The sequence below is a fragment of the Pestalotiopsis fici genome (genome assembly GCF_000516985.1).
Source record: "Pestalotiopsis fici W106-1 unplaced genomic scaffold PFICI_Scf_1, whole genome shotgun sequence".
Classification (NCBI taxonomy): domain Eukaryota; kingdom Fungi; phylum Ascomycota; class Sordariomycetes; order Amphisphaeriales; family Sporocadaceae; genus Pestalotiopsis; species Pestalotiopsis fici.
In genome coordinates, this window is record NW_006917091.1 from 848,778 (window position 1) to 875,172 (window position 26,395).

The 26,395-nt window shown below is 50.0% G+C and overlaps 10 protein-coding genes across 10 annotated transcripts in view; 4 read left to right on the plus strand and 6 right to left on the minus strand.

Annotated features, from left to right (window-relative positions):
* Nucleotides 1–1,003: 1,003 nt before the first annotated feature.
* PFICI_00269 (Splicing factor U2AF subunit A) lies at nt 1,004–1,639 on the plus strand (the record flags this gene model as incomplete). Its single annotated transcript, XM_007828850.1, has 1 exon — nt 1,004–1,639. The coding sequence occupies one exon, from the start codon at nt 1,004–1,006 to the stop codon at nt 1,637–1,639; it is 636 nt and encodes a 211-aa protein (XP_007827041.1).
* An 814-nt stretch (nt 1,640–2,453) lies between these two features.
* On the minus strand, nt 2,454–4,442 carry PFICI_00270 (uncharacterized protein; the record flags this gene model as incomplete). Its single annotated transcript, XM_007828851.1, has 7 exons — nt 2,454–2,889; nt 2,946–3,259; nt 3,317–3,845; nt 3,910–4,020; nt 4,081–4,186; nt 4,257–4,322; nt 4,400–4,442. 7 exons carry the CDS (start codon nt 4,440–4,442, stop codon nt 2,454–2,456), a joined length of 1,605 nt encoding a protein of 534 aa, XP_007827042.1.
* Nucleotides 4,443–5,755: 1,313 nt separating this feature from the next.
* Nucleotides 5,756–7,446, minus strand: PFICI_00271 (uncharacterized protein; the record flags this gene model as incomplete). Its single annotated transcript, XM_007828852.1, has 2 exons — nt 5,756–6,763; nt 6,829–7,446. 2 exons carry the CDS (start codon nt 7,444–7,446, stop codon nt 5,756–5,758), a joined length of 1,626 nt encoding a protein of 541 aa, XP_007827043.1.
* Nucleotides 7,447–9,661: 2,215 nt separating this feature from the next.
* PFICI_00272 (uncharacterized protein) lies at nt 9,662–11,622 on the plus strand (the record flags this gene model as incomplete). The annotated part of the gene is made up of 8 exons (XM_007828853.1): nt 9,662–9,945; nt 9,998–10,076; nt 10,143–10,151; nt 10,207–10,248; nt 10,298–10,479; nt 10,535–10,615; nt 10,683–10,748; nt 10,809–11,622. 8 exons carry the CDS (start codon nt 9,662–9,664, stop codon nt 11,620–11,622), a joined length of 1,557 nt encoding a protein of 518 aa, XP_007827044.1.
* An 835-nt stretch (nt 11,623–12,457) lies between these two features.
* PFICI_00273 (uncharacterized protein) lies at nt 12,458–13,347 on the plus strand (the record flags this gene model as incomplete). Its single annotated transcript, XM_007828854.1, has 2 exons — nt 12,458–12,675; nt 12,741–13,347. The coding sequence occupies 2 exons, from the start codon at nt 12,458–12,460 to the stop codon at nt 13,345–13,347; spliced, it is 825 nt and encodes a 274-aa protein (XP_007827045.1).
* A 148-nt stretch (nt 13,348–13,495) lies between these two features.
* On the minus strand, nt 13,496–14,350 carry PFICI_00274 (uncharacterized protein; the record flags this gene model as incomplete). Its single annotated transcript, XM_007828855.1, has 1 exon — nt 13,496–14,350. The coding sequence occupies one exon, from the start codon at nt 14,348–14,350 to the stop codon at nt 13,496–13,498; it is 855 nt and encodes a 284-aa protein (XP_007827046.1).
* Nucleotides 14,351–16,250: 1,900 nt separating this feature from the next.
* Nucleotides 16,251–16,956, minus strand: PFICI_00275 (uncharacterized protein; the record flags this gene model as incomplete). The annotated part of the gene is made up of 2 exons (XM_007828856.1): nt 16,251–16,879; nt 16,935–16,956. 2 exons carry the CDS (start codon nt 16,954–16,956, stop codon nt 16,251–16,253), a joined length of 651 nt encoding a protein of 216 aa, XP_007827047.1.
* A 1,542-nt stretch (nt 16,957–18,498) lies between these two features.
* On the minus strand, nt 18,499–20,257 carry PFICI_00276 (uncharacterized protein; the record flags this gene model as incomplete). Its single annotated transcript, XM_007828857.1, has 3 exons — nt 18,499–19,810; nt 19,906–20,053; nt 20,122–20,257. The coding sequence occupies 3 exons, from the start codon at nt 20,255–20,257 to the stop codon at nt 18,499–18,501; spliced, it is 1,596 nt and encodes a 531-aa protein (XP_007827048.1).
* A 678-nt stretch (nt 20,258–20,935) lies between these two features.
* Nucleotides 20,936–22,072, minus strand: PFICI_00277 (Arabinogalactan endo-1,4-beta-galactosidase; the record flags this gene model as incomplete). The annotated part of the gene is made up of 2 exons (XM_007828858.1): nt 20,936–21,284; nt 21,372–22,072. 2 exons carry the CDS (start codon nt 22,070–22,072, stop codon nt 20,936–20,938), a joined length of 1,050 nt encoding a protein of 349 aa, XP_007827049.1.
* Nucleotides 22,073–25,058: 2,986 nt separating this feature from the next.
* Nucleotides 25,059–26,395, plus strand: part of PFICI_00278 (uncharacterized protein) — a gene marked incomplete at both ends in the record, with an annotated part of 5,043 nt that continues 3,706 nt past the window's right edge. The window contains one exon of the mRNA XM_007828859.1: nt 25,059–26,314. Within this exon, the coding sequence (XP_007827050.1) occupies nt 25,059–26,314 (1,256 nt within the window). The remainder of the gene's footprint in view (nt 26,315–26,395) is intronic.

Below are 26,395 nucleotides of genomic sequence, written 5' to 3' on the forward strand. Positions count from 1 at the left end.
AGTAGTCATCAAGAGACATGGGTGAAATGACAACACCACCTTCCTACAGACAGACAGTCGGGTCGACCAGCTCATCTGGAGATGGTCCAGCATTATGATGAGAATATTGCGTGTTGAGTCAATGACGGACGAGCGAGCCTGATCTCCCACCCCAGGGACCCAGATCCAACGGTCACTGCTGGTTGTTAATCGTTGTTTTACATTCATTTTTATTTATTTTGAAATTGATTTTGTAATACCAATACGAAACACAAAAAACGTCTTGTTTCTCGGCAGATGTAGAATGCAAGAATGGCATATTCTTTGTGGGCGAATTGGACATATCCATATTTCTGATGTTTTGTCGATCTATTGGTTATCCAGATTCTACGATATATGCAGGGTGGCAATCTCATCAATTGCACTCTCATGAAAACAGTGCACCAATCAATCGCTAAATAGCGCCTATGGTACACCACCAATGAAGGCCTGGCAAGCCTACACGGTAGAACCTAAAGTTCCTGCCAGAAGCGTCTAGGCAGCGTCTGTAGGTACGTACCTTTGGCTGACATTGACATTGTACTCGCCTCCTCCCATAGCTGGGCAAAAGCACAGACCATTTGTCATCAGCTACCCCAAAGTCGGTTCAATTGGCATTTTCGCCATCCATTCCAGCAGACCCATGGAAACTTCGATAACCACGCCGCTCATAACATCCAAGGACGGATTTGTGAACATTCTGCGCGCAACAAAAACATCAATCACGTCGCATTACATACGAAAATCTCCCATCTTGATCTTTTGCGCATTTTACGACGATACTCTGAAGTTTCACGCGACAGAAGACTACCGACTTTAGGCCATTGATTCGAGCATTCCCCGACGCGAAAAAGACTTGCGATAGAAGGAGAGGAGAAAAAAGAAAGAGAAGAAGACCAAAGCTTCTGGCTTAAAGACCAAAAAACTACACACAAAACCCGACTTTTCAACCTTTTTTCTTCTCATCTCTCACACTCGACTCACAATGGCCAACTTCCTCGCCTCCATTTTCGGTACGGAGCAGGACAAGGTCAACTGCTCCTTCTACTACAAGATTGGCGCCTGCCGGCACGGCGACCGCTGCTCGCGCAAGCACGTCAAGCCGTCGTACTCGCAGACGATCCTGCTGCCGTCCATGTACCAGAACCCGGCGCACGACGCCAAGAACCCGAACCGGCTGACGCCCGAGCAGTGCGCCAACCACTTTGACGCCTTTTACGAGGACCTGTGGTGCGAGCTGTGCAAGTACGGCGAGGTCGAGGAGCTCGTCGTCTGCGACAACACAAACGACCACCTGATTGGCAACGTCTATGCCCGCTTCAAGTACGAGGACTCGGCCCAGCAGGCCTGCGACGAGCTCAACTCGCGCTGGTACGCCGGCCGCCCCATTTACTGCGAGCTCAGCCCCGTTACCGATTTCCGCGAGGCCTGTTGTCGTCTCAACTCGGGCGAGGGCTGTGTCCGAGGCGGCTTTTGCAACTTTATCCACCGCAAGAACCCCAGCCCCGAGCTCGACAATGACCTTACTCTCTCTACCAAGAAGTGGCTCAAGGAGCGCGGCCGCGATGCAAAGAGCGTCAGCAGGAGTCCGAGCCCCGAACCTACGAGGAAGAGGTATTAATTTACAGGGAAAATATGATATTTTTCTTGACGAGTCCGGGATGCATCACAGCCGCGCACTGCGAAACTAGGCTTCAATGGCCGCAGCTCATATGCCAACAAAAAGCGAGAGATAACAAGCAGGCAGGAAAAGGGCCTGCATTACGTCTACTTGAGAAGACATCCATCCACAGCTAAGGCGTCTATTATTGACAAGAGTGGAGCGGTTTTACACCAAAACCCTCCAACGCATGGCAGACATCCGAGTCACGCAGTTGCTGTGATCTCGGATATACTCCGTCGACCGTCGGTCAAATCATCTGGCGCTGTCAACCTCGGTGTGCATCACCCATCAGTCTCTTCGTGCGGTATATCTCATGGTACGTGAGAGGAACAATTCTAGGTCCAAATCATGGGGCTCTGACAAGTCAATCAGTAAAGCAGTACACTATTGCTAGGAAAAGAATGGCGTTCTCGGAATGGTTTCGTGGGAGAAGACAAGTCGGCATGATTCTGGTGTTTCTCTTATATGTGGCGTAGTCCTACTTTATAATCACAATTGTCGATAACCAGTTGTACCATGCTTGAGCTTACTATTGACAATGTGAATGCGTGAAATGGTATTGATGTGCCCGCGTAATGCCCACCTCTCGTCTCGTAGCCTGTATTCAAGAACAAATCTTTGCCCGCGCAAATGCAGCGCGATTGACCGCTGTCTAGAGCCCGTCTTTCAATCCTTCTCTGTGAGCTGTACGCAGTACCGTCGTTGCCAGCACAGGTTGCCTCTGCTTCATACCCATGCGTCGGTTCTCAAGATTTCCTCAGTCGACCGTGACTCATGATTCAGCATCAAAGAATGCATCATTACTCTCCTCCGTCTCGCTTCTCTTGAGTGGCGCCTGGGTCGGCTGTGTCTTTGGCAGATCGTGTTTCATATCTGTTGTAAAGTCAATCAGAGGGCCTTCTGGAGCTTTTTGTCCAGTGCTCGAGAGCAATTGCCGGATTTCGGTTGAACTTTTGCTTGCGTGGTTCTGCGCAACGGCAGCGACAGCTGGGTTTTCTGCTGGTACGGGAGCGACGGCAGGAGCCGAGTCCTCACTTGGTCCAAAGTCAATCAAGTCATTCGAAGCCTTTTCAGTAGCGGGTTTGCTTGCCGATGCTGCATGTTCCGTGTGGGGTGGAATTACATTGCGATCTGAAGATTTCTGTCCTGGAAGGATAGGGTAGATGGCCATGACCTGCTCTGCCACTTTTTGTGGTGTATCACCATCACTGGAATGTTTTAGTACCTCGGCCCAAAACAAAAAGACAGAACCAAATTGACTCACATGTGGGCATTGATGATCCATTCCAGCTCTTCTTCTCCCTCTTCCTCACCGCCAGGACCTCCCTTGACTGCCCTGAACAGCCTTGGGTGCCATTCGACGTTCTCGGCGGCCCGCTTAGAGGCCTCTTCTCTTTGCATGTCCTCGATCTTTGTCTTTTCATCCGTGGCAAGTTCATGGTTCTTGTCCTTGACAGCTCGTGCTGTTGCTGCCCAAAGCTTTTGCGATTCGCGATCATCTTGCTCCTCCAATGGCCTCACTTGTGGCTTGGAGGGTCTTGCTGTAGCTCCGTTGAAGAATGTTTCCTTGTGGCCATTCTATGTATTGTCAGCAACCACCAAAGAACAAGTCGAGCTGTTGTGGATTTTGCTTACTCTCAAGTCTTTAATAACCATTTCATCGCTCCATAGACCGCTAAGCTCGAAGAGTGCCTCGCCAGTGTGCTCGTTTCGGACGGTACCTCCAATAGCATTATACGTTCCACTCACCCAGCCCTTCGTCTTGAACTCAATATCGGCAACGAGTCCCAGCTCGGGGCAGCGCACAAAACTGTGGTCACCTAGCTCGTATTTCATCTTACCAAACAAGATGCCGCGAGCATACATGTTTGGCTGAGTCAATATATACTTTTCACCCTTCTTCGGATCCTTGCCACGGTTTAGTAGAGTCAGGACGGCCGTACCCTCCATCATGCTGGCTGCCGAGTTGCCGAGGAATTTGCTTCGTGGCTTCAGAGTACCATCAACCCGGATGTGATGTTCCGGGACCATGTAGAAATAGCTAGACTTTGGCGGGTGGTGTGATGTCTGTTCAGAGATATAGTAGGCCCGCGTCTTGTCGGGGAGGTCCCAGTAGCAGGTGAAGACCTCACCAAGAATCGGGTTCAGGGGCTTCTTGACGCCGCTGGTATATATTGTGTCAGCAGTGAGGCTCCTTCGAAGGCGGCGGAGCTAGGGGATCAACGAACGGAGGTCTAATGTGCCAACCGCTCAGGTAAAACTTGACGACAGCTGCGAAGCGCTCTACGGGATCCTCGATCTGGGGTATCGGCAGAAGCATTTCTGGATGGCACATAAAGCTGCGTGACAAGTCGGTCAGTACCAGCCATGATCAAGAACTCTGCAGGGACAAGACGGACTTGGTGATTCTTTCCAGCATGCTTCTTGGCTCGAGGATGAAAGTCGGCAAGACGACCCGGCTCAGATCGGCGCCGGGCCTCAGTTGAGAGATAATATGGCCGAGAACTATATAATTCCACGTCAGAAATGCACTTGAAACTTTGCCTATAGACGGCGAACAAGGTTTGAAGCTTACCATTTCCCTGTTCACCTTCAACAACAGTGGTGTCGCTTTCATTTTCGTCAGCGGATGACGCCCGACCTAGAGCAAGGTGATTCCGTCAGTATCCGAGCTGGGGGCCATGTCACATTTTCGACAGCAAACGGCGGTGGACATACTGGCGCTGGAACCAGCTCGTCGCCGGTGACCGGTAAGGCCCATGATGCTCTCTCGCTCTCTTGCGTTTGTTGGACTTGCAGTGCTTGTCTTGTGGGGTTGGAGGAGGTTGAGGGGGAACGGTACTGAAAATTATCGTCGGTAGGCTGAAGGATTGCCTGTGTGTGGCTCTAATGGCGCATGGGAATTTGTTGCCCGTTTCCGGTCGCAAAATACAATAGGTGCACCAGACTACAGGAGGGGGGCACTTTGGAACTTTTGGGAGGGAAATTAGGACCCCTCACTGCCTGGGAAAGGACGTAATCGGTCTTATCGATTTTGGCGCCTACAAGGGTATGACCTCACTGGTCTTACCCAAATGGATTTTAGGTAGGAGCTGGACGGACCCCTCAATTGGTTTGTTAGGTTAGGTAGCGACAAGAGTTTGGCGGGTTTCTGAGGTCTGCTGCTGGTGAGTTTCGCTTTGGCACGTTGAGTAGAGAACCCAGAAGAATTCGAGAGGGAGAAATTGAGGATTTTTGTTACGAGTAGAAACAATCGTCAGTATGAGATTTTGTTGGTTGACTATTCAAGGAAAACTGGATTTTGCAGAGCCCAGACCGCATCTATTCAATCTGGGTTACCATAGAGTATGTCACAATTACGGACGCAAAAGTTGGGGTACTGTATGTACCTTGATTGGTGCTCATGGCCCTTTTTCCTTTGACGCTTGCAGCACGCCGTTCAAGTCGAGTGACGAAGGTGACGAACGAGACCATTAGCTTTGGGCCACGAGGTGCCAGGGATGACGTTGTGACGGCAGAGCTGCTCGGGTTCTTTCTTTGGGGGTGGCTGTGTGTCTCTATTGCCTGCAGCTGAGCAGCTTCCCTCCAGTTGACTGATTATGACCTGGCTTGGCTGCAGGTTCTATGGCTTTCTGGAGTCCTCGGCATCCGATCCTCTCTTTTAGTAAACTCCGTAGTACCCGTCCTCATGTTAGATGCCAGACAAAAGACAATGTATGGCTAGGTCCTGGTGAATTGCTACCATCGGATTACTCGCGAGATTGATTTCTCCGTCCTCGGATTGTTCGGTACCATGTAGTGGCACGAATACTAATTTATCGATGTTTGATTGGTTGGATTTACTTCTTTTTTCCTTCTTTCTTATTTGTTACGGGTTACGGAGGTCGCTTGCTGGTGGTGCACCAATCTATCCCCCGTCCACCCACAATATTTGAGTTTGTTCCTGCGGCGACGGCCCGACGTGAATTTGCTAAGCATTGTACACTACTGGGCGTAGACATGGAGGTGGATGGATAACTTGGTGGAATATCCAAGCATCACGAGATGCTGCGCTCCGGAATGGCCGTCACTTTCTTACAGGCTCTGGACAGTAACGCTCCTACCTATCATCTCCAGTGATGGCCACAAGGTCTTGACCTTGTCTCGGATTTCTGACTCGTGGATGGTGACACCAGCCATGATTTGACTGTATGTGCTCTCGACGACTTTTCCAAATGGTGAATCCACGCCAAACATCTTTGGCATATCATCATGAACGGCAAAGAGAAAGCCAAAATACGCGATGCGCAGGTCGACGCCGTTTTGCATGAACTCGTCATACACTTCTTTACTCATTGGGCCGCAGAGGACATTGGTAACCGTCGACATGGCCCATGAGTCGACCAGCCTGTCGGATGAAAATGTCTGAGGGTAAAGGCTAGGAGAGATCTCGAAATACAACTTCAGGCCGATCCTAAAGGCTCCGTAGGGGTCACCGGTTGCGATGTACTTGGCGAAGAGTTGATGGCACAGTCGCGGCACCGGCTGTCTTGTCCACGTCCAAAGTCCAGAATCAATGCACATTTTGAGTGTGTCCTTGATCTCCTCCAGACTGGGGTCCCTGACATCTGTAAGTGTGCCTGAGACTGAAAAGGCCTCTGCCTGCAGGGCCGCCAGTCTCTTTTGGTCAGCCTCATTGCCTCCCGGGACGAGGAATCTTGCCAATTGCTTCTCATGACGAGCCACAAGGGCATCAGCGCGTTTGCGATACTCGCTCGAAAGTTCGCTTGCAGGCTTGGAAAAGATATCTTCCCTGTCGGTAGCTCCCTTCTTGCACTTTGAACATTTGCAGGTGAAGTGATAGGTTTCGCTAAGCTCAGCCTGCCTTACGCTGTAGGGATTTGTGACATCAATATACTTCATTAATATCTCTTCTCCCTTCTTGATTGGCTTGAGCGCTCTTAGGACTGTGGTCGGCTGATTGAAGACGAGATTCACATTGGGATCGCAAGAATGGTTTGAGGTGCAGATTAGAGGATCAAACCCAATGCCGAGGTGGGTGTCGTCCAGCGGTGAGCTGAGGCCAAATTTGTTGCATAGAATCTACCAATCGTTTTTGCGTCAGCTTCACATACGGACAATATCAGGCTCGAAACTCGGGTACATACGTTGAAAGTGAAAGCCTTGGCAATATTTTGCGAGTCGACGCCTGGCAGATTTGGTTCGCCGACATACTTCCACGCAGCGAAGCCCATCATGCTCAAATCATCAAAGAGCTTCTTGTCCCGTCGGGCAAATTCCTCCAGGCCCTGACCGCCGGCGAATGGAAAGAAGCTCAAAAGCTCCTTTGTTCTGCCGTCCTTGTCACCTTCCGCTTTGAGGCGTCCCAGCAGTTTGATGACGGCTCGAACAGCGTCGGGCAGGGCAGGCCGCTCGCTAGGGGCCAGCACTTTGCACTCGTACTTGTGCTCAGCCTTCCAAGCCTTGCTCTGGCATTTCTTGGAGCAGTACGAGACGCGTCGACACCCGCTGCAGGCTTTGCACTCGATGAAGCCAGCCGGAAGGCCCATGGCAGCCGAGGACTGGCGCTCCATTGGGTCGGTTGCGCCACGTTGAAAACACCAGGCGCAACTATCGCTCATGCGATCCATGTCGAGCTCGGCCACTAGAGGGCGGTCGACAGAGAGCACAACATCTCCGGGCTTGAAGTCCTTTGAGGCAAAAAGTCCTCGACCAGTCTCACTGTTGCCCGAAGACTTGACCTCGACATTTTCGTTGGCAGACATGATGGTGAGAATGCGCCAATTGGGTGTCTTGGATGGTTAATTATCCTCTGCAATTTGAGTATAAGTTTTGTAGAGTTCGCAGTCCTTTCGCGGGGCAGCAACTATTTACACTACATAGGTACATACACTAAGCTAACGCTATGTGCATCGGAAAGCCCAAGCTTCCTGCAAGTTTGTAGGGATTCCGTCACATTTTGGATGGCTTGCTTTTCTCTATCTTCGCCTTTCTTTTCTTCAAGTCTTTCAACTCATGATAGATCACAATTTTGATAGGTATCCTATCCATAGGAAGTACTTTGTACGCAATTCGTCCGTTGGTTTGTAGATGGACGGGGGCTTTTTGTTGGGCCCGGCTTTGGTGCCTGCCATTCTTCCGGCGTCGTCTACCGACGGTAATACTGCGCAGTAGAGCTTAGCTAGCAGTGCACATTCCATGCAATCGAGGAAGAAATGACAATTTGTGCAAATTCGCAGGCGACGTACTTCCGGGTGTCTAATTCTAGATGCGGGCTTCATTGCTACCTAGAAGAGTCACCTGCGCATTCAGCCACCTTTGGTTTCTCTTGTGAAAATTCGTAATTTACATGTCAAGTCCAGCCACAACCTGTCGGAGAATATATGGATGATTTCGACCGTAGATACAAACCAGTCAAGCGCCCTCCGGGGTACGCAGCGGAAGCGCGGCCTATAAACAGGCGCTACCGACCCTGCACAGACGGACGACCTTCCATTTTGTTTTCTCGGCCGACTGTCTTTCCAATTTCTCGCTTTCTCGAAACCAGCAAAAAAGCAAGGATATCGATATTGGGCTCCACTCGGGGCCACGCGGACAGATCCAACATTGTCCCTGTCTGCCCGGCTTTTCGCACACTCTAGGTTCTGAATGGCTCCGGACCTTTTTCTCGGAATGTGGGTGTCCGGAGATACTATAGGTGGCCCTGAAGATCGGATCTCGGACATGCCAAAAGGTTAGAGGTGGGAATTTCACGGTAGGGCTGGGTGTCATTTGTATAACCTGGTGCTCATTCATGATAATCTGCAAGCACAGCACCGTATCCTAACCGCAGCAATTGGAGTCCGTTTTTCCCACGATCTAGAATTTAGAATACCTAGAAACACGATGTACGCCCCTGAACCTTGCATCATGCTGCAACGAAGTGGCCAATCATAGAAGACCGTGCCGCTTTCCGATTTCATTCGCATGTGCATTTTTATCTTTATTTTTATCAACCTATTGGCAACTGGAACAGCTTGATTGGACAAGTTTCTGTCTGTCTTTGAAAGTACATGTAAAAGTAAAATAGCACAGAGGTGTCCCGGTTCAACGGGTCCGCGGTTCCTGAGCATGTATGTAATGTAGTGTAGGTGCGGGCTCACCTCCTTCATTGGGCAACTTGATCGGCAACTCGCAGAATCCCTCAAGAGGAGCTGAGCCAAGCTTGAACTTAAGCTTAAAACTGCGGACAGCAATCCGTATAGGTCAGGTAGGGCACGATGAGAACCGCAACAATGGCGGACTCTTATACTGTGGGTCTTGGTTTGTCCGGGGAAACGCAGGAACCTGCCCAGATCATGGTTAGTCTCAACAAAGCTCGCCCGGCGATATACTCAATGTCGCTCATATTCCAAAATTTGTGACAAAACCTATTACAAACGTCTTGCTACCATTCGACGAGAGCCATTTCGCAGAATACATTTCTTAATAGCCGCCACCCATTGCCACCGTCATCCCTAACCTGCATGCAGACGGTAGTATTCAAGGGTCTGCCAAGAAGGCACTATTTGGCCAAACGCGCGTATAGCCAGCATATAGCGAGATTTGCTGACCACTTTCAACGTCCCGTGCCAGCACACTCTTGGTGAACATGTCGGTATTTCGGTCTCCATCACCGGGCTGTTGGGAAAGTGTCAAAGCGTTTGGCGATAAGATGCTATCGCTTTCATGTCGAGTGTCGAAAGCGCGTCTTCATGGTTCATCTCACCCGCGGTAAGCCGCGTGAGCTGCATCCTGCAAGTATACTGATTGGTGTTGGACCCAAGAGAATGCAACCTTGTGGGCTTTGCTCTTCAGCTCTTTCACGATATGGGTTGAAAGTGCTCAGTGTTGTTGCTCACTGCTCTATATAACAGACAAGGACTCAGCCTTGAAAGGTCATGTCAGAGCAACCCAGAAATACTGCCATTCAATCGTTAAAGTCAAACTCTCGTTAACACCATGCCCTCTCTCTCCCAAGTCCTTCCCGTCGCCCAGCTCCTTTTGAGCTCGGCATCGGCATACTATAATGGCATCGACCCTCGTGACATTTACGAGGAAATGGAGCACGTCCTAGTGGACAACTCTGGAACCAACAGCGACGGCTTCATCAATGCCGTGACACCTTGCAGCAACTATGTTGGCTTTGCCAGTGGCGGCAGCAAACGAGGTGAACAAAGCTCTGCCCAATGGGTCCGCATGGCGTTTCACGATGCCATTACGGCTGATCTTGCTGCTGGAACTGGGTAAGCAACTCAAGTCAAGTTCTCCCACATGCTACTGACCGCCTGATCATAGTGGTCTTGACGGCTCTATTGGTTATGAAGGCGACCGTGCCGAGAATCCTGGACAGTTTATTGAAGACACATTAAGATTTGTAAGTTTGCAAATAAAGAAACAATCCAGACCTGTTAAGTCTACATACTAATCGTATCATATACAGATGGGACCAGTGAGTTTGAGTTGTGCCCGGGGCATCATACTACCATACTAAGTATCACGCCCAGACAATAACCGCCTATTTGAGTATGGCAGACAACATTGCACTGGTAAGAACCATGATTCGTGTATTTTTGACTTTGCTGACCGTCTTCCAAGGGTCTAGTTGCATCATTGTCAACTTGCGGAGCTACCGTAGGCGGCATTAATCTCCGCGCGGGCAGAAAAGATGCCCTCGAGGCTGGGCCCTCTGGAGTCCCAGAGCCGACGACAGACCTCGAGACGACTCTCAATCAGTTTGCGGCTGCAGGCTTTTCTCAGTCCGAAACGATCATATTGACGTGAGTGGGCCCATGACAATGCCTTGACACCTGTATGCTAATAGTAAGTTCACAGAGCATGTGGTCATTCTCTTGGGCGTATCCACTACAGTAACTTTCCCGAAATTGTTGATGAAAGTGCCGTTAGTAACAGCAAGTAAGTGTGCCTGCGCGTTCCATATTGCCCCCAGGCATTGCGGGTACTGAATCTAACCGTATCATAGTCTGAACGGCGGAGTGGGATTCGACGACACACCGGCCGACTTCGACTCCAGCGTCGTCAACGAGTAGTAAGCATACGAGACAACCAGGAGACATCCATAAAAGAGCAGATACTGACAGTAGCACAGTCTCAACGGAACGGGACAGCAGGGTGGTCTCCTAGTTACAGCACCCAATGAAGAAGACCGCTCCGATCTCCGCCTGTACTCTTCCGACAACAATGCCACCATGAAGGCCCTTTCAGAAGAGGCGGCATTCCAGGCCACCTGTCTCTCGCTCTTTGAGCGCATGATTGACACCGTGCCGGCCGACGTCCAGCTCTCGGACCCCATCGTACCCATGACCTGGAAGGCCGTCGACGTGGCGCTCGATATTAACACTGCGGGCAACGTGTCCGTGTCTGGTTCAATCAGAAACCTGTACACCGACACCTCGCCCCCGAGCACCGTGACCTACACGACGTCGGACGCGGGCGGCGTCGTCGTCTCGGCGGACCAGAAGACGGGCACGAGCTCGGGTAGCGGCACATCTCTATTCGGCAAGACCAAGTACTGGAGTTTCAACAGCACGATTGCGTCGCCGGGCACCACGCAGCTCAACTTTGAAGACCAGACGTATCCAATCAATGATGAAATCTTCATCCTGTCCAAGCAGAGCTCCAGCAGCCGGTCCCTTACCATCAAGGCGGCAGCGCTCACATCGCTTGACTCCGAGGGCGACAGCAGCATGACGGCGGTTCTCTACGTCCCCACAGCCGTGGACGGCCTGTTTGTCAAGCAGATTGTCAATGAGACCGTCGCCATGACCGCATATGGAACCGCGGGCGAGTATACGCTTTACAAGGGTACTTCGAGTACGACGGCGGGCCACATGATCGCCAAGGTCCTTCTTGGCGACGCTGAGAGTCGGACGGTCAAGGTTGACAAGTTTAGTGGCCGATAGGTGGCTGCTACATGAGGGAGATGTACTTGGCGATTATCTTGATTTTCCCTAGAGTCTGTAGCTATATTTAATCTGGCCACAAAGCACTCCAAGTCAACCTTATTGCAATCCAAGGTGGTGTTTAGTCATCTAGGTTAGTCTCGTGTGAGAGCAGTTGTGTTTGCAGTCGTCGGATTTATCGCGTCTTGTGGAGGGGTTGGTGGGGTGCATGTCGTTCAACAATTGTAATGCCCCGCGGAGATTAATCTTCAAACAGGCGACGGAACAATTGTCAGCAAAGATCCTTCTTCATAGACTTGATTGCATGAGAGGAATCAAGTGGAATTGGACGGACAAATCACGAATGCTAAACCCCAGAAACCCTCCCGTGCGAGAAAGCTGGGGTTAAGAAATGCTTGGCTGCGGGCCGCGTGGGTGAAACGCGGGTGAACCCTCAGGGCTGTTTTGTTCCCAGGTACGGATTTAATGAGGCGTCGGGGCGCGAGATCCATTCTACTCATAGATCCGAAAGGGGTAATGCGATAGGGAATGCCCTAGCTTAGGAAGTGCCGGATTTAAAGGTGGGGGCTTTTTCCTTTGTATTATGTCATGGAGTATTCATCATTAGCGGAGCCTAGTGTCCTGGTATATCCCTATCAGTTGTTGAATGCCCAGGTGATTATCGAGAATTATAGTATATATTGACGATTCGCTCGTGGCCAAGGCAAATACAATATCTCAACCACTCACCAATCACGCAAGCAACATAGCTTGATACAAATTCATTGAACGCCAATAATTCGCGGCCAACCTTGACGAGACATTTATCCAACCTACTTGACAACTCAGAGACATCATGGCTTTCACATACAAGACCGTTTTGATGGTCGGCTGCACCTCGGGCATTGGACTTGCCCTGGCTGAGCGCATGATTGAAAATGGCGTCTTTGTCATTGGCACCGGCCGCCGCAAGGATCGTCTCGACGAATTCGTGGCCAAGCACGGCGCCGACAAGGTTGCTGCCTCTCAATTTGACATTACGAACCTTGACGGGGTCCAGGATTGGGCCGCCAGGTGAGTGTGGTTCTCTCCAAGGGAACTCCTTCCGCGAAGAACGATATTAACTCTTGAAAACATAGCGTCGTCAAGGCACACCCATCCATTGACTGTGTCATCTTGAACTCGGGCGTGCAGAGGACTTTGGACTTTACCAAGCCCGAGAGCATCGACCTGAGCTCGGTACAAGACGAGCTAAACACAAACTACACGTCGTACATTGCCATGGTCAAGGCCTTCCTGCCTCACCTACAAGCGCAGGCCCCCAAGCCCGTCGGCCTCATGACCGTCACCTCGGGCCTGGCATTCGTGCCTATCCCGCGGCCGGCCAACTACTGCGCGACCAAAGCGGCCCTGCACTCCATCATGTGGACGCTGCGGGCACAGCTCGCCCACCACGAGGGCAGCAAGCACATCAAGGTGGTCGAGATCATCCCGCCCGCCGTGCAGACGGACCTGCACTCGTCACAGGCCGACCTCGTCGCCCGTGGTGAGGGCCACTTTGGTATGCCGCTCGACGCCTTTATCGATGGGGCATGGGCCGGCCTGCAGGAGGGCAAGGATGAGATCCCCGTAGGCGAGCTGGCCGTCAACAACCACAAGGCTGATGCTGCCAGAAGAGATTTGTACGCTGGTATTATGAAGATGATGGCGAACCCGAATGCGCCGTTCAGTGTGCGTGGGTTTTAGACGTTGAAACATTATTGATGTTAGGTCATGGAGGCAATACCAATCTTGCCGGCCATTGTGTTACCATTACAAAGCAGTGATGAACAAATAAAATGATTGCTTCCCACGTAAAGTCCCATACGCCAAAAATAAAAAGAAATCACGGACATTATCTGCTGATGTTGCCATGAGAGGGCCCCCCAGTCTCATTCACCACGGAGCCCACGATCTGCAGTCCCTTCAGCGCTTTGACGGCTTGTATCCAGTTCACCGTTAGCGTCCGTCGCCCTTTCCCCTTCCATTCGCCATCACAAGCAATGCCGTTGGGGTGCTGGCGATGGAATCGGCACCAAAAGCCATGGTGGTCGTAGGCATCGACCAGCAGTCTAATCTCTTGGACGTTGGCTTCGCGCAGAAACTGGAGGAAACTCTGAAAGCCCGGCTCCGCGACGAATCGTGGTGCTATGATGGGCGCCTGGCCCTTGCGCGTACCAGTCCCCACGAGTTCGACCTCCTCGGTGGACGCGTCACTGTCCATGCCCCAAAACTGCGACGAAGGGAACCGGCCGTGGATCTCTAGAATCAGCTGCTTAAGCTTGCCCCGGTCCACCATGGCCCGGAGTGTTGTGGCATATCTCGATTGGAAAATGTGCATATGCTCCTGCAACTTGAACTCAATGGTCAGATTGCGCACAAACAGCCGCTGACTCAAGTCCGTGGTACGGCCAGCCAGATACAAGGAGGGCTTGTCTGGGAGATTAGTCGTAATCTGGGTGACATCGCGATAGAAGAGCTCAGCGGTCTCCCGGTAAAGCTGTCGGCTAGCGTAGAGGAGATTGACCACCTGATGGGGTCTAGCATCATCAACAAGAATCTCCAGAATCGAGCGTCTAATCTCAGCAGGGAGGTCGAAGAAGTGAAAAATCCCCTTGGCCTTCCATTGTGCTTTCTTGGGCTGTGGATACCGACGGGAGATGGGCGTTTTACGGAATGCGATGGGTGCACTGCACTTGATTGTGGTCATAGTCGTGTGCCTGTGTGAAGAACTGAAACAGAAGTAGTGGGTGGCGAGGGGCAGCGAGTCTAATGTAACCATACATTAGTTGGGGTATGCCGGCATCACGTGACCATCTGTCTTATACATTATATCAAGCCTTGACAGCCAGCCGTAGTGCTACCCTTGATGCTAAAAAGGACGTGGCCATGAAAAAGATGGATGAATTACTTCATCGTGTGATGTTTTTACACTTCAATTGACCATTTACTTAAGCTTGGTGTACATGTACGGGTAGTCTGCTCCTATAAACTCACTTTTCCTAACCTGCACATTCCTCTTGTCAAAGTCATACAGTGTCAGCTATCATCTCATTTAAGGCAACAAAATGTACCAAATAGTAATCCGCATTGGTTTCAAGCGGGCGCTTCTGATCGACCCCATGGAGAATTCCGTCTGCTCAACGCGTGATTCGTGCTGCGCACATAACTCAATCCATCCTTGATGATATTTACATGAAACGGATGCGGATAATTCATGATAGTTATATTAAGCACCTGCGCAAAGAAAATTAAGCGACGACAAGACAAGATCCTGAGTTCTTGGAGTGTGTATTGCATTGGTTCCTAGATTTCACATCACTTCTCATACATTTCACCGAATGAAACCATACCAAAGAGACAGAGGAGACAAACTTGAAATATGGGTTTTCCCAAATCAGATGCTAACGTGCGCGGCTGTAAACGGATAGACACATTAACTGGCCATTTGTGGCGTAGCAATTAGGCTCTTTGCCTCACATCATCAGATAATATCGCCCGCACAATTGCCAATCTTCTAGCTACCTAGCTATATCTGGGTATGGCAAATTGAAACTTGCTGACTGGATCAATTGAGTTTGCTCCCCTTTTCCGCATCCTTCACCGGCTTGTGGCTGCGGAAACCAATAGTCTTGATTGTGAATGACTGTTTGTTCTGCGTGTACCATTTATGAATATCGTGATGCAGGATCCAAGTAAGGAGCATAATGGTTGCGGGTATGGAAATTACCCAATAAACAAAAAATAAGTCTTCTCCCGCGGCAAATTCTCCACCCATCGAAAATATCGATGCGACAAATGAACATGGAACAATGATGGTGGCAATCTTGGTCAGCTGTCCCGAAGTCCGCGCTGACCTACTGGCGGCTGCTGCTTGTTCCAGGGCTGCGCGTTGCGACCACATCTCCATGTGATTAGCGAAAGTCGACTCGAATTTAGTCAAGGTATTAGAAAGCATCATCCATGATTGTCTTTCTTGCCTCGATTCGGGTTCTTGCAGATTAACCCCAGACAGGTCTCCTGCCGCTCGTTAGCCAAGCTCTTCGTTACGAGAAGTCATATATACCCATGCATCGGAATTTCCACATGATGATCTCGACGAAATTTTGGAATCGTTGAATGGATTGGCGTTTTGACATTAAAGAATGATATGCGCGGCTGGCATCTGCCTCTTGGGATAAATGATTTGCGCTTTTGTTGACGGCGCTATTTTGCCGCGCTTCGTAATTTAATTTATCATATAAACGCATATCATAGACTTCTGCAGCCTCACGAAGTATTATTTGTTCCCAAGCCGATCGGATTAGGTTTCGCACCACCAAGGTCCCGGAAAAGGGATTTTCCGTTGTCTTCACGGACTCTTGTTGGTGAGCTGTAACTGCGGCATCGTATATACTGCGCCGAGCTGGCTGACACAGTTGCTGATTATCGGCTTCAATGCCCGTCTGGAGTACCTCGTAAAGATATTCCCTCGCGTGTGATGGATAATTTAGTTTGAAACGTCGCGTTCTATCATTCTTCGGATGCATCCATGTGTCAAATGGTTCTACTAACAGGACAGCTAACAAAGCAAGAAATTAGTAGGAACTACAAAGAAAAAGGTATTTGCTTTACGTACCAGTCCAAGATCCAGATCCGTGCTTGGCGCCCCAATATGACACAAATTTCCGAAATTCAACGTCCGTGGTGTCTTGTTCAACTTCAATTTCGCCTCGGGAGAGTGCTGCCACCTCGAAGAGGTAGTTCCCCGGGCTCAATCCCTTTGGAATGGACAGTCGACATGGTATCGGAACTTTCCAGTAGGTTGAGCCGTCTTGTTTTGAATACGCAGCATCGATGAACTGAAGATCTACCCATTCGCTGCAATGGGCCAGGAAAAAATGAGGGGGAATTTTCAAAAGAACGCCCAAAAGTTCTATAACTCTAGGATGCATGCCCTCAACTAGGATCACGCGTCGGTTGATGGATTCGGATGAGCCATCTTTTGGTGTATCTTTCCAATGCTTGAGCATATCTCTTGCCTCTTCAAACTTGCAACCACCTTCGCAGCAATATTCGCCTTCAAGCTGGAAGATGCTGATCCTCGATTTCAAGTCATGCTCATTCTTCATCCATGGATGTCTGATTTCCGGACCAAATAGACGGCTTTCAGTCTTATTGAGGATAGATTGGGCCCAATCATGGTAATTCCTTATTCTGCCTTGCAGCTCTTCGTTGTCGGCCCAATATTTATCATGGTCTTAGTAGTGTCAGCTTGTTGGATCTAATTCATAATGATTTCAATGGCGAATCACCTGGGATATTTGGTTCTTGCATCCTGGCCGGGAGTGACCTGATCCAATGTGTGTTTTGGTGTTAGTGTTGGTTGTACTTTCGCGATCTAGTAAGGCTTGACCATGAACTTCGATACGCAATGTTCACGGTCGTCACCATCTGCTTTGCTGTTATATACCTAGGATCCAATCGAAGAAATAGATCTCTGTCGAAGAAAGTGGATCTGCTGCATGCGATTCCTCTTGGCGGCTGCATAGGAGGCGGGTGCAGCCGAATTCCATAACGAGGAATGATTGGCACCTGGATTCAGCGTTAATGCAGGCTTCACCGCTCTACTGCACGGTCCACGGCCTCAAACGGTAAGATGCTCACAGAAACGCAGTATTCTGAGATCATTGCGAGTTCAGCCGCACGAAGAGCCACAAGAAAAAGCAATCAGGACTCAGGAGCATCAGATATTGGCCACGATGATCAAGGACTTTGTTGTTACCTTACTATGTGATCTATCGTATAGGCAGTATGCGCTCGAGCCAGACAGTTCTTGTGGTGATCACGGCGGCACGGAAATGTGAATGCTACCCAAGCTGAGAATCTTGATGGACCACGTCTTGATTTGGCGTACAAATTCTGCAGATTAAAGAGCCCGAGCTGAAACTGTATCCTCGCAGGTGGCTTGGGCTAGCCACTTTATATCGATTCGGACAGCTCAATGACCTAATGGCATGGATACCTAGTTTCTACCCATTTGATGGTTCGGAGTTTCGAGCCAGAGGGCACGCTGATCGACACAATTACATCTGAAGAAGAAATGATTTTTTGAAACAGAAAACTAGCACTTGGGTTGCGGATCCCGAGGATGGACTTTAGATTTGGTATAGCTTACATCGTTTCACGTCGTACATTGACCCTGTGCAATAGTGTAACCCTTCTGGAACATTCACCGCTCATTTAAGCAATTCAGATTAGTAAAAGAGATAAGTCATTACTTTCCAATTACCTTTAGAGGCGAATAGGAAACAAAATACCGTCAGAATGAATGTGAGCTCAGAAATAGCTCAAAAGAAAGGGTTTAGCGCTTCAAAACTCTGACGGCAGCTCTGCAGGCTCCCAATACGAGTAAGATGCCGGAGAAACATGGCTGAGGGTTGTATATATCGAGTAAAACTAGTTCAGTCCATGTAGCAAATAAGTTGTCTTGGGCACGGCATGCTTAGCTCCAATTTTGTTTTTCTCTTTGTAATAATTGTTTGAACGAGTTCAATACAAGAGAAGAAATTTCATCTTAGTGCATGTCATTCTCGAAAACTGATAGGCACACAGAGCCGCAATCTTACAAAAAACAGCGCTTTCAATGCGCCACTGTGACACAAGAGCAGAAAAAGCCAACTTTTCATTACGGATGGCAAGATGGTAATATTCAAAATAGTGAGGTACAAGAAGAGTATCTGCAATGCGCAAAGTCGCCCATAACATGATGATCCAACTGAGGTCCGCTGCAATTTCCAGTCGGCCTGGCCAGATCAATTCTGAAACAAGAAAACCACACATGTCCTGGTCGCTCCGTACAAGAATTCCATAAATCTCTTACCTCCACAAACTACTTCTCCGGCTCTCAACCGGACTTACTGACATGGGGCTCACTTCACCCGCATTCTGGCTCTCTTCTTCCTTGTCGTCAACCTTCTTTTCTGCGGTGACCCCCGGCCCGGACTTGTCCTCTTCATCCTCGGGGCTCACGGGACTGACAATCTCGTCCAGATTTGTCGCAGCAGCGCCATCTTGGCCCCGCGTCGGCACGGAAATGAGACTGAGCCGATTATCAAGCGGATGCGCGCCACCATTGTCGTCGCCATCAATCGGCGACACCTCGCCCGACCGGTCAGCACCAACACTCCCTGCTGACAGCACAGGGGGTGGTCCCGCGCCCTCGAGCCGGCTCACCCGCCTCTCCACCTCGTCGTTAAAGGCCGCGTCCATGGGACTCACGGGGTGATAGCTCAGGCGTGGACTTGTGAGCATTACCCGTGTCGAGTCGGGTGTAATGGGTGAAACGCGGATGCTTTGTGTGTCGTCATCCACGGGGCTTACCGGCTCCATTTCAAGCTGTGGAACTAGGGTTCCGGAAGATGGTTTGTGACCTTCTGCTGCTGCTGTGGGCGGCGGCGGCGTGGGCAGATTTAGCGTCGGCACCATTCTCGGGGCTTGGATCTGTGGTGTGTTTGCTGTCTCTTGTTCGATACCGGTCCTCTTTTCCGGATCGGGGGTCTGCTGCGTTGACGGCGGCGGGGGCGGGGGTGGCATCGGATGCGACTCGAGCGGGTCGGCTGAGCCCAGCGGCCAGTTGGGTCCGTACGATCGCCGTGCCGACTTTCGGTTGAAGCGCGACCCGGCGCCCCGTGAAGTCGTTGGGGATGTGGGGCTCAGGGCCTCCGGAATTGTGGACAGGCGGAGACGCCGTCGGCGCTCTGCCTCGGCGGCCTCGCTGGTCGGCATGGCAGGGAGGGCGTCCGGATTGTCCGATGCGACTTTTCTTCCATTTTTTACATTCATGGCCGCCGCCGCGGCAGAAGTGTTGAGGTGCGCTTGCAGCTTCTTTCGCCTCGCAATCAGGACTGTGGAGATGATGAGCAGGATGACGAGGACGATGGCGCCGACAATGGCACCAACTATTGCGCCAGTTGATACAGGCTTATTCCCATTTGAATCGTCGTCGTAGGAGGGCGTGGTGCTGTTTTTCGGATGTGCCGCTGCCGAAGTCGTGGGCATCAACTCGGGCGGATATGGGTACAGCTGTCCAAACACATCACTCGTCCCGCAAGCCACGTTGGTATATGTGCTGCCGGGGCTGTCTTCCGTGGTGAAATAATGCGTCATACAAGCTGGTGAGTCACCGGTGCTATTGGAGTTTTTGGTCAAGGTCAGGAATGAAATCAACTTTAGGTGCATGCAATGGGATGAAGAAACGCTGCTTTCCATCGCAATTTCACCTACCAATACAAAACATGAGCTTGGTAAGCATCGGCCAACCCTTCCTGACATGTTGTGTAGACTGTGGCACTGCACTGATCGAGCTCACCCGCACAGCAGCCACGATAATGGCCAATATTCTGGCAGTAGTCGGATGGATTGCTACATGTGACTATAACTTGCAGTTAGTCTCAATTTCCTACGTTGGCATCGGCAGAGGAAGGCAATCTAGTTTCTTACTCGTCGTCCCCGTGGTAAAACCACATGTATCTGGGCCCATGATGAAATCTTCCGTGTTGAAATGTTGGGCGTGGGCCGTTGCCGGCGTCGTGATCCTCGGCGATGTCGTGACCTGGGCCCTCGACGGGCTGGGCATCCCCGTCTCGGAGGTAATATCCCTCAACCACGGCATCATACCTCGTTGTACAAAACTGACAACTAAAGAGGAGAAAAGACGCCCAAACACCGAAGGATTGAAAGAATCCTCTTTGAACCTCGTGAGGGTGAAGCGATTGAACAGCAGAGCAGATGGTTAGAAATGAAAGATTACGAGAACAAACCCTCCATTATTGGCTCATGTTGATGGGTCTGGCTGTTTGATTTTTCTGAGGAAGAGAAGCAACGGTTCCAACGCATGCCCAGCGGTCGTCCATCCGACCAAAAAGTGCCGGTTTCATTGTCTTGCAAGCGGCAAAGTTCCTGCCGGTCCAACATTCCAGTGAGGGCGGGCTGCCCCTGACTAAGCTTGATTGCTCTACTCTTCATCTTCATTGTTCTAAAAAGAGTGAGACATGCCCAATTGCCGCCAGAGATTTGATGGATTTGACAAAGACGGACACTGACCCGACGCGAAAACAAGAAGAGGGTGGCGGGAAAAAGCACAATGGGCGAATTATTACTTGGCACTGACTGTTTTCGAAATATGTTTCAATTTGACAATTCGTGGTTATGTAGGTGTGCTTTCGCCACAAGTATCATACAAGAAGTAGAAAAATTACTATGTGCAATTGAACAGGAGTGATGCCCTTCCCCAAAGCATATGGTGTGCATCTGCTTAGATGGTGCTAAAGACCGACAAGCTCGAGAGCGCCGTGCCAGGGTATTCAAACATGGTGTTGTAGGGACACGACGAGCCAAGCGAAGAGTTGTCGACCCAAGCAGGCTCCCAGTAGAACAGTCCAGTGCCAGTGCTGACGGCGTCAACAACGGCGGCGACCTTTTGCACAAATGTGGTCTGGCCGGCCGCGGAGAAGGGGATGGACGACAGGTCGCTGGGGAAGGCATAGGCGGGCGATGGGCACGAGGTGGGCCAGTCGGTTTCGGCGACGATGATCTCCTTACCCCACGTGCTGGCCATGTTTGTCAGACTCGTTTTCAGACTGGCGAGCGTGGCAGCCGAGTTGCTGGAAGAAGAAAGGCGAAGAATGTCAGCGTTGCTCCTGGGAAATAAAGTCTAGGGTTGAGACACTGTCTCGCAGCAAGGGACTTACTAGAACGGATAATAGGAAACGCCCATGATGTCAAAGTCAGAGGTCGACAAGGGACCTTCTGCGAGAACGCTGCTGTACCACCACTCCTGGGTGTCCCAGTTCCAGCCATTGTCGAGGTGGATCATGATCTTGGGCGTCGTGGCCAGGTCACTGTCCTTGACACCGTAGGCGGCCGAGTGCAGAATGGTGGCGAGGTTATACATATTGGATGTGCTTCCAGTGGAGAAGAGCATGCCGGCAGTGATCTCGTTACCAATTGACACAATTACGGGCGACACGCCAGCATCGTTCATGGCGTTCATGACATCCAGGGTGTAGTTGTACACTTCCCAGGCCAGGTTGGAAACATCGCTGGGCCAGCCTGATGGGATCGCCTGGTGCGCAGGGTCGGCCCAAGTGTCGGAGTAGTGGAGGTCAAGGTAGACATTGAGTCCTGCGGCCTTTGCGCGCTTGGCCAAAGCCACGTTATAGTCGAGGTTGTAGTTGCCATCGGATGGGTTGACCCAGACCCTTTGGCGGACGGTGTTTACACCATTAGCAACCAGAATCTTCTCCAATGACTCGGCAGTGCCGCTCGATGTCTTGTAGGTAATGCCTGAAGCCTCCTCCACAGCGACCGAAGACCAGTCTACTCCGCGGTATGTCAAGGCTGCCTGGGCCAGCCCGGCGAAAGTACTGAGAAGCGCAGTTCTGAACAACATTTTGTGAAACAAAGCTTGGCGAAACACCGTTCAGAGGGGTGGAAAAAACGAAAGACTGGCTGTGACCAGAGAAGACATGATGAGAGCGGCAGCCGAACACATATATTATCCGTTACATGTCCCGCGGGCTCCTTGATTCCCCTTATTCAACGGAGCAACAAGTTCTTTCGGGAGGCTCTGCGCCATTCCCCAGGTTCGTTCCATGATGGAAAAAAGGTTGCACTTAGAGTGCTAGTCTGACCTTTCGGGCCCTAAGGATTGCATTTCCTCCAACGAGAGACTGTGGAAGAGAGGAGCCCGAGATCCCTTTCATCAACTAGTGAGCGGCTGCAGGGAGGCAGAACCTTGGAGAGCCGCGTGTGAGTATAATCCCTGAGTGGAAAACCCCAATCAGCCTGAGACTCAAAGGGCGACGCTGGCGTCACCTCGCCCAGCGCCGAATCGCCGACCAGCTGACCGACCCGAGGGTCGTCTCCACCCGAGCCACCTACACGAGGGGGCCAAGGACAGACGACTGGTGGTTCGTCCCAAGATGGGACAAGTGTCGGGCGACGGCAGATCTATTCCCATTACTCTTTTGAGCCTCGGTCGTTTTTCTGGCATAGTCAGCGTCGTATTATTGAGTAAAATAGTGCGCAGGCGGTAGACTTGACCGGCCCAACAGGCGACGAGATGGACATTCAATGACGGGAAAATCTCGTGCTCGTTACACTGAATTTCCCAGCATTAACCGGGATCAGTCTTGGCAGTTTCATGGACAGGGTACAAATCTGGGGCGCAGCTCGCTTCAGTGATTCGTCAGTAAATCCTCCTTGCCCCGCAATTCTAGAATACGTACCCTGGACCTCGGAGTTTACCTGGTGGTAGCATGCCAAACATTTCACTGGAATGCGACAACCAGATTCGGCTTGATCCGGCCCGGATGTAGTTGTCATCATCATCCAATTATGGTGCGACATTTTTACCCATGCTTTTTCTGTTAGTCAACCTTGGAAAATGTGCTTCTTTTGAATTGTATATTTTTTATAAATACATGACTGTTCACGACATTAATCCTTGTATTTTGACAGCATCCAAATAGGAAGACTTGCAACATGAGTCGATGCCACAGATCGCCCCACGTGGTAGCCATGTCGAAAATCCATCGTCGGAATGCTATTCTAGCTTGCCTGGTTGAGTGCAATGTTGTTAATTTTGCACTCTTGTTCTACGAAGCGATCAGTTAGAGGCTCCAATTTCTGCTATATAATAGTTACTTGACAAATATTTCAGCACATACGACCATACGCACTAGAATATACGGCATCCCGTCCGCTCTGCCCTAGTCAAACTGGTGACGGCCGAATCAGTACTCAGGTCGGTGACGACTGGGGAATCCTCGGTGTTGTATGTTTTTGCTCATTATTTTTACTCATCTAGTAGTGTGTTACGCAGTTCCCGGACGTCGATTCTCAATGTTGTACAGCTCCGTATTTGGACCTTGAAAGCTACGTCTCTGGCTCAACAGGCCCAATAACGAAACAGCTGGCTTTTTGCTAACCAACGGCAGACAACGCCATGGTTGCAAGAAAGTATCGCTTTTCGAAGGCCGTTATATATACGCTGTCCTCTGGTGAACAAGTAGCGATCCTAATCACATTTGGCTTGATCAGGGCCGGATGCAGTTGTCATCATCCAATTATTATTGATCAAGGCAGTGCTTTTCTATTAGAGCTTAAACTGGTCTGATATATGATGTATTGATCTTTGTTCTGCGCCTCCAGTTTTGACGAGGTGCACGCTTATTTAGGTGGCCTCGGCTAATCGGCCAATCCCTGAAAGGTCCCGTACATCTATCTAAACACTGTGGTGTTGATCCGTGTGCTCAAGCACACTCCAGTGCATCCATGATTTACCATCTAACAATATTAAACCATAGCCACTAATCAATCCACCAGTGGGTGCAAATTATTCTAAATTTTGTCTTATTTTTGATATCTCTAAAATTGAAACTATTTTGAGGCTTAAAACTTTAGTTTTAAATGGGAATAAAATTGCTGAATATATCGGTTATTATTGAAATGGCTTCACCATCCGAATGGATTTCACTTCGTATACCGGCGGCGACGGCAAATAGGCTCTGTATTTGACGTATCGTACGGAGAGAAAGAGGGTGAACTTTATTCCCTTCGTCCGATGGCTATAGATAAACGTTCCTTGCTGGTTTAAATGCTGGCAGCCGACAGCCATATCGTGGCTGTGGTGGGTTGCCAGATGCCCCTGCCGTACGATACCGCAACACCAGTATCCTAACGTTCCAATAGTTATAGCTAAAATGTAACAAAATATGGAGATACGGTTGGTTTTCTTCAATTCTAAGCTCATTGATTTAATTGGAGAATATTAGCAGGTGGAGACCAGAAAACTTCGAAACGATTCCGTACATGTATTTGGTTGACACATGGTATCACTGCTTGAGTACTGCTTTACTCTTCATCATTTTTTTGTGATTCCTGGTTCAGAACAAGGTTGGCGCAAGAGCATGTTTTATTTAATGTCTGAAATCAATGAATTATTTGATTGTGAAGTCTTCGTGGAACCTCGAACAGTGGCCACCAAACAGTTTGTAAAGAGTCGAACGTAAGGTCCTTGTCATAGTTTCTCAGAATGACCTTGTATTATCACTTAGTTTTTTATCTATTCATCGGGTCTCAAAAAGGGATCATTAATTTACACAGGCAATAAATTAATGCAAATAAATGGTCCAAACTATGAAACACAATGTTAATATCAGACATATTCATCCCAGCCGAAGAGACAAATGTAGACCAGACGTAATCGCCCACATGGATTAGTCTTAACTGGCACATGGAAGACTTGCATAATTTATATAAATAGCCATGTTCTCACTCAACTCGTTGATGGATCTAATCAATAGTCCATTCATTCAATCTTCTCCCCTTCGTTCACTCTTTAATCTTTACCATACTTTTTACTCTCTGACAAGATGCGTCCTACGTATCTCTTTGTTTTGGTTGCGACGGGCTTGGCTCTAGGGCTACCTCAAGAGCCGGATCTGCATCATAAATATTCTCGACGCAAGCGAGATGGATGTCACGGCAGAGAGATCACAAAAACTGTTACAATGCTATCTATGTACACGATTGCAGGTTCCTCACATTACTCTCCAGGCTCTGCTACTAGGTCTAGTCCTGTCTTTGACTCTTACTCTTCAAGTGGCAGTGCAGGCCACGGATCCCTGGATGAGGGATATCCCACCGGCTCTTCATACCCTTCTGTCTATGGCACTGAGCCAGGAGATGCTTATAGGGGAAATAGGCAGGATGCCAGTGCTGGAGCTTCCCCCAGCATGGGAGACCATTTGCCACATAAGCCATACGCGTCGGAGGGAATCTCTCTGGAGAGCGGTTCTGACTCCTATCAAAGTTATGAAGAACAAGCAGCACCTCCTTGTGTAGGATGCGGTACCATGACCACAACTCTCGCGACTCCATTGCATACGACACTCCTGTCAACAGAGAATGATGCACTGCCCACCGTCATTACGGGGGTCTTTATGACATCCAATACGGCAACTGTCACCTCACTGAGCACAACCACTACTATCCCTACACCAGGGACCGTGACTGTCACTTCGTTAGGCACTGCCACTAATGTCTCTACAATCCCCGCGACTGCGCCTGGTGCTACGGATACGGTTATTACCTTCATAACCACCGCTTCTCCTGTTACAGTCAGCGAATCTGGCAATATAACGGTTTCGACTACGATTTCCCCCACAACTTCTGGCAGTATGGAAACCGTGGACATTACTTCATTAGACACTACCACTGATGTCTTTCCCATCACCACAACTGCTCCTGGTGCTACGGAAACGGTTATTACATTTGAAACAACCGCTCTTCCAGAGACCCCAACTGACGCTTCTTCCAAGACGCCTCCTATTACAGCCAGCAGCTCCATCTCGACTACTCCAGTCACTAGCATTCAGGCGATTTCCAGAATCACTAACTCCCAGTCCTCGTTGCCCTCCACTATTATCTTGCAGTCTTCCATCACTGAAGCCATCAGTTCAACAATAACTACTTCGACGGGCATTCCCACCGCTCCTGCTATTACGGTTTCCTTATCAGGCAATACAACTAGGTTGACTACGATTTCCCCTGCAACTTCTGGCGGTACAGAAACCGTCATCACATTCGCTACTACACCTCCCGTGACGACGATCACGTCGTCCGGAAGGTTCACAGAAGTCACTACTATTCCTCCAATCTCTAGTGATGGAACTGCAACTGTCGTTACCTTTCAAGCTACTCCACCTCC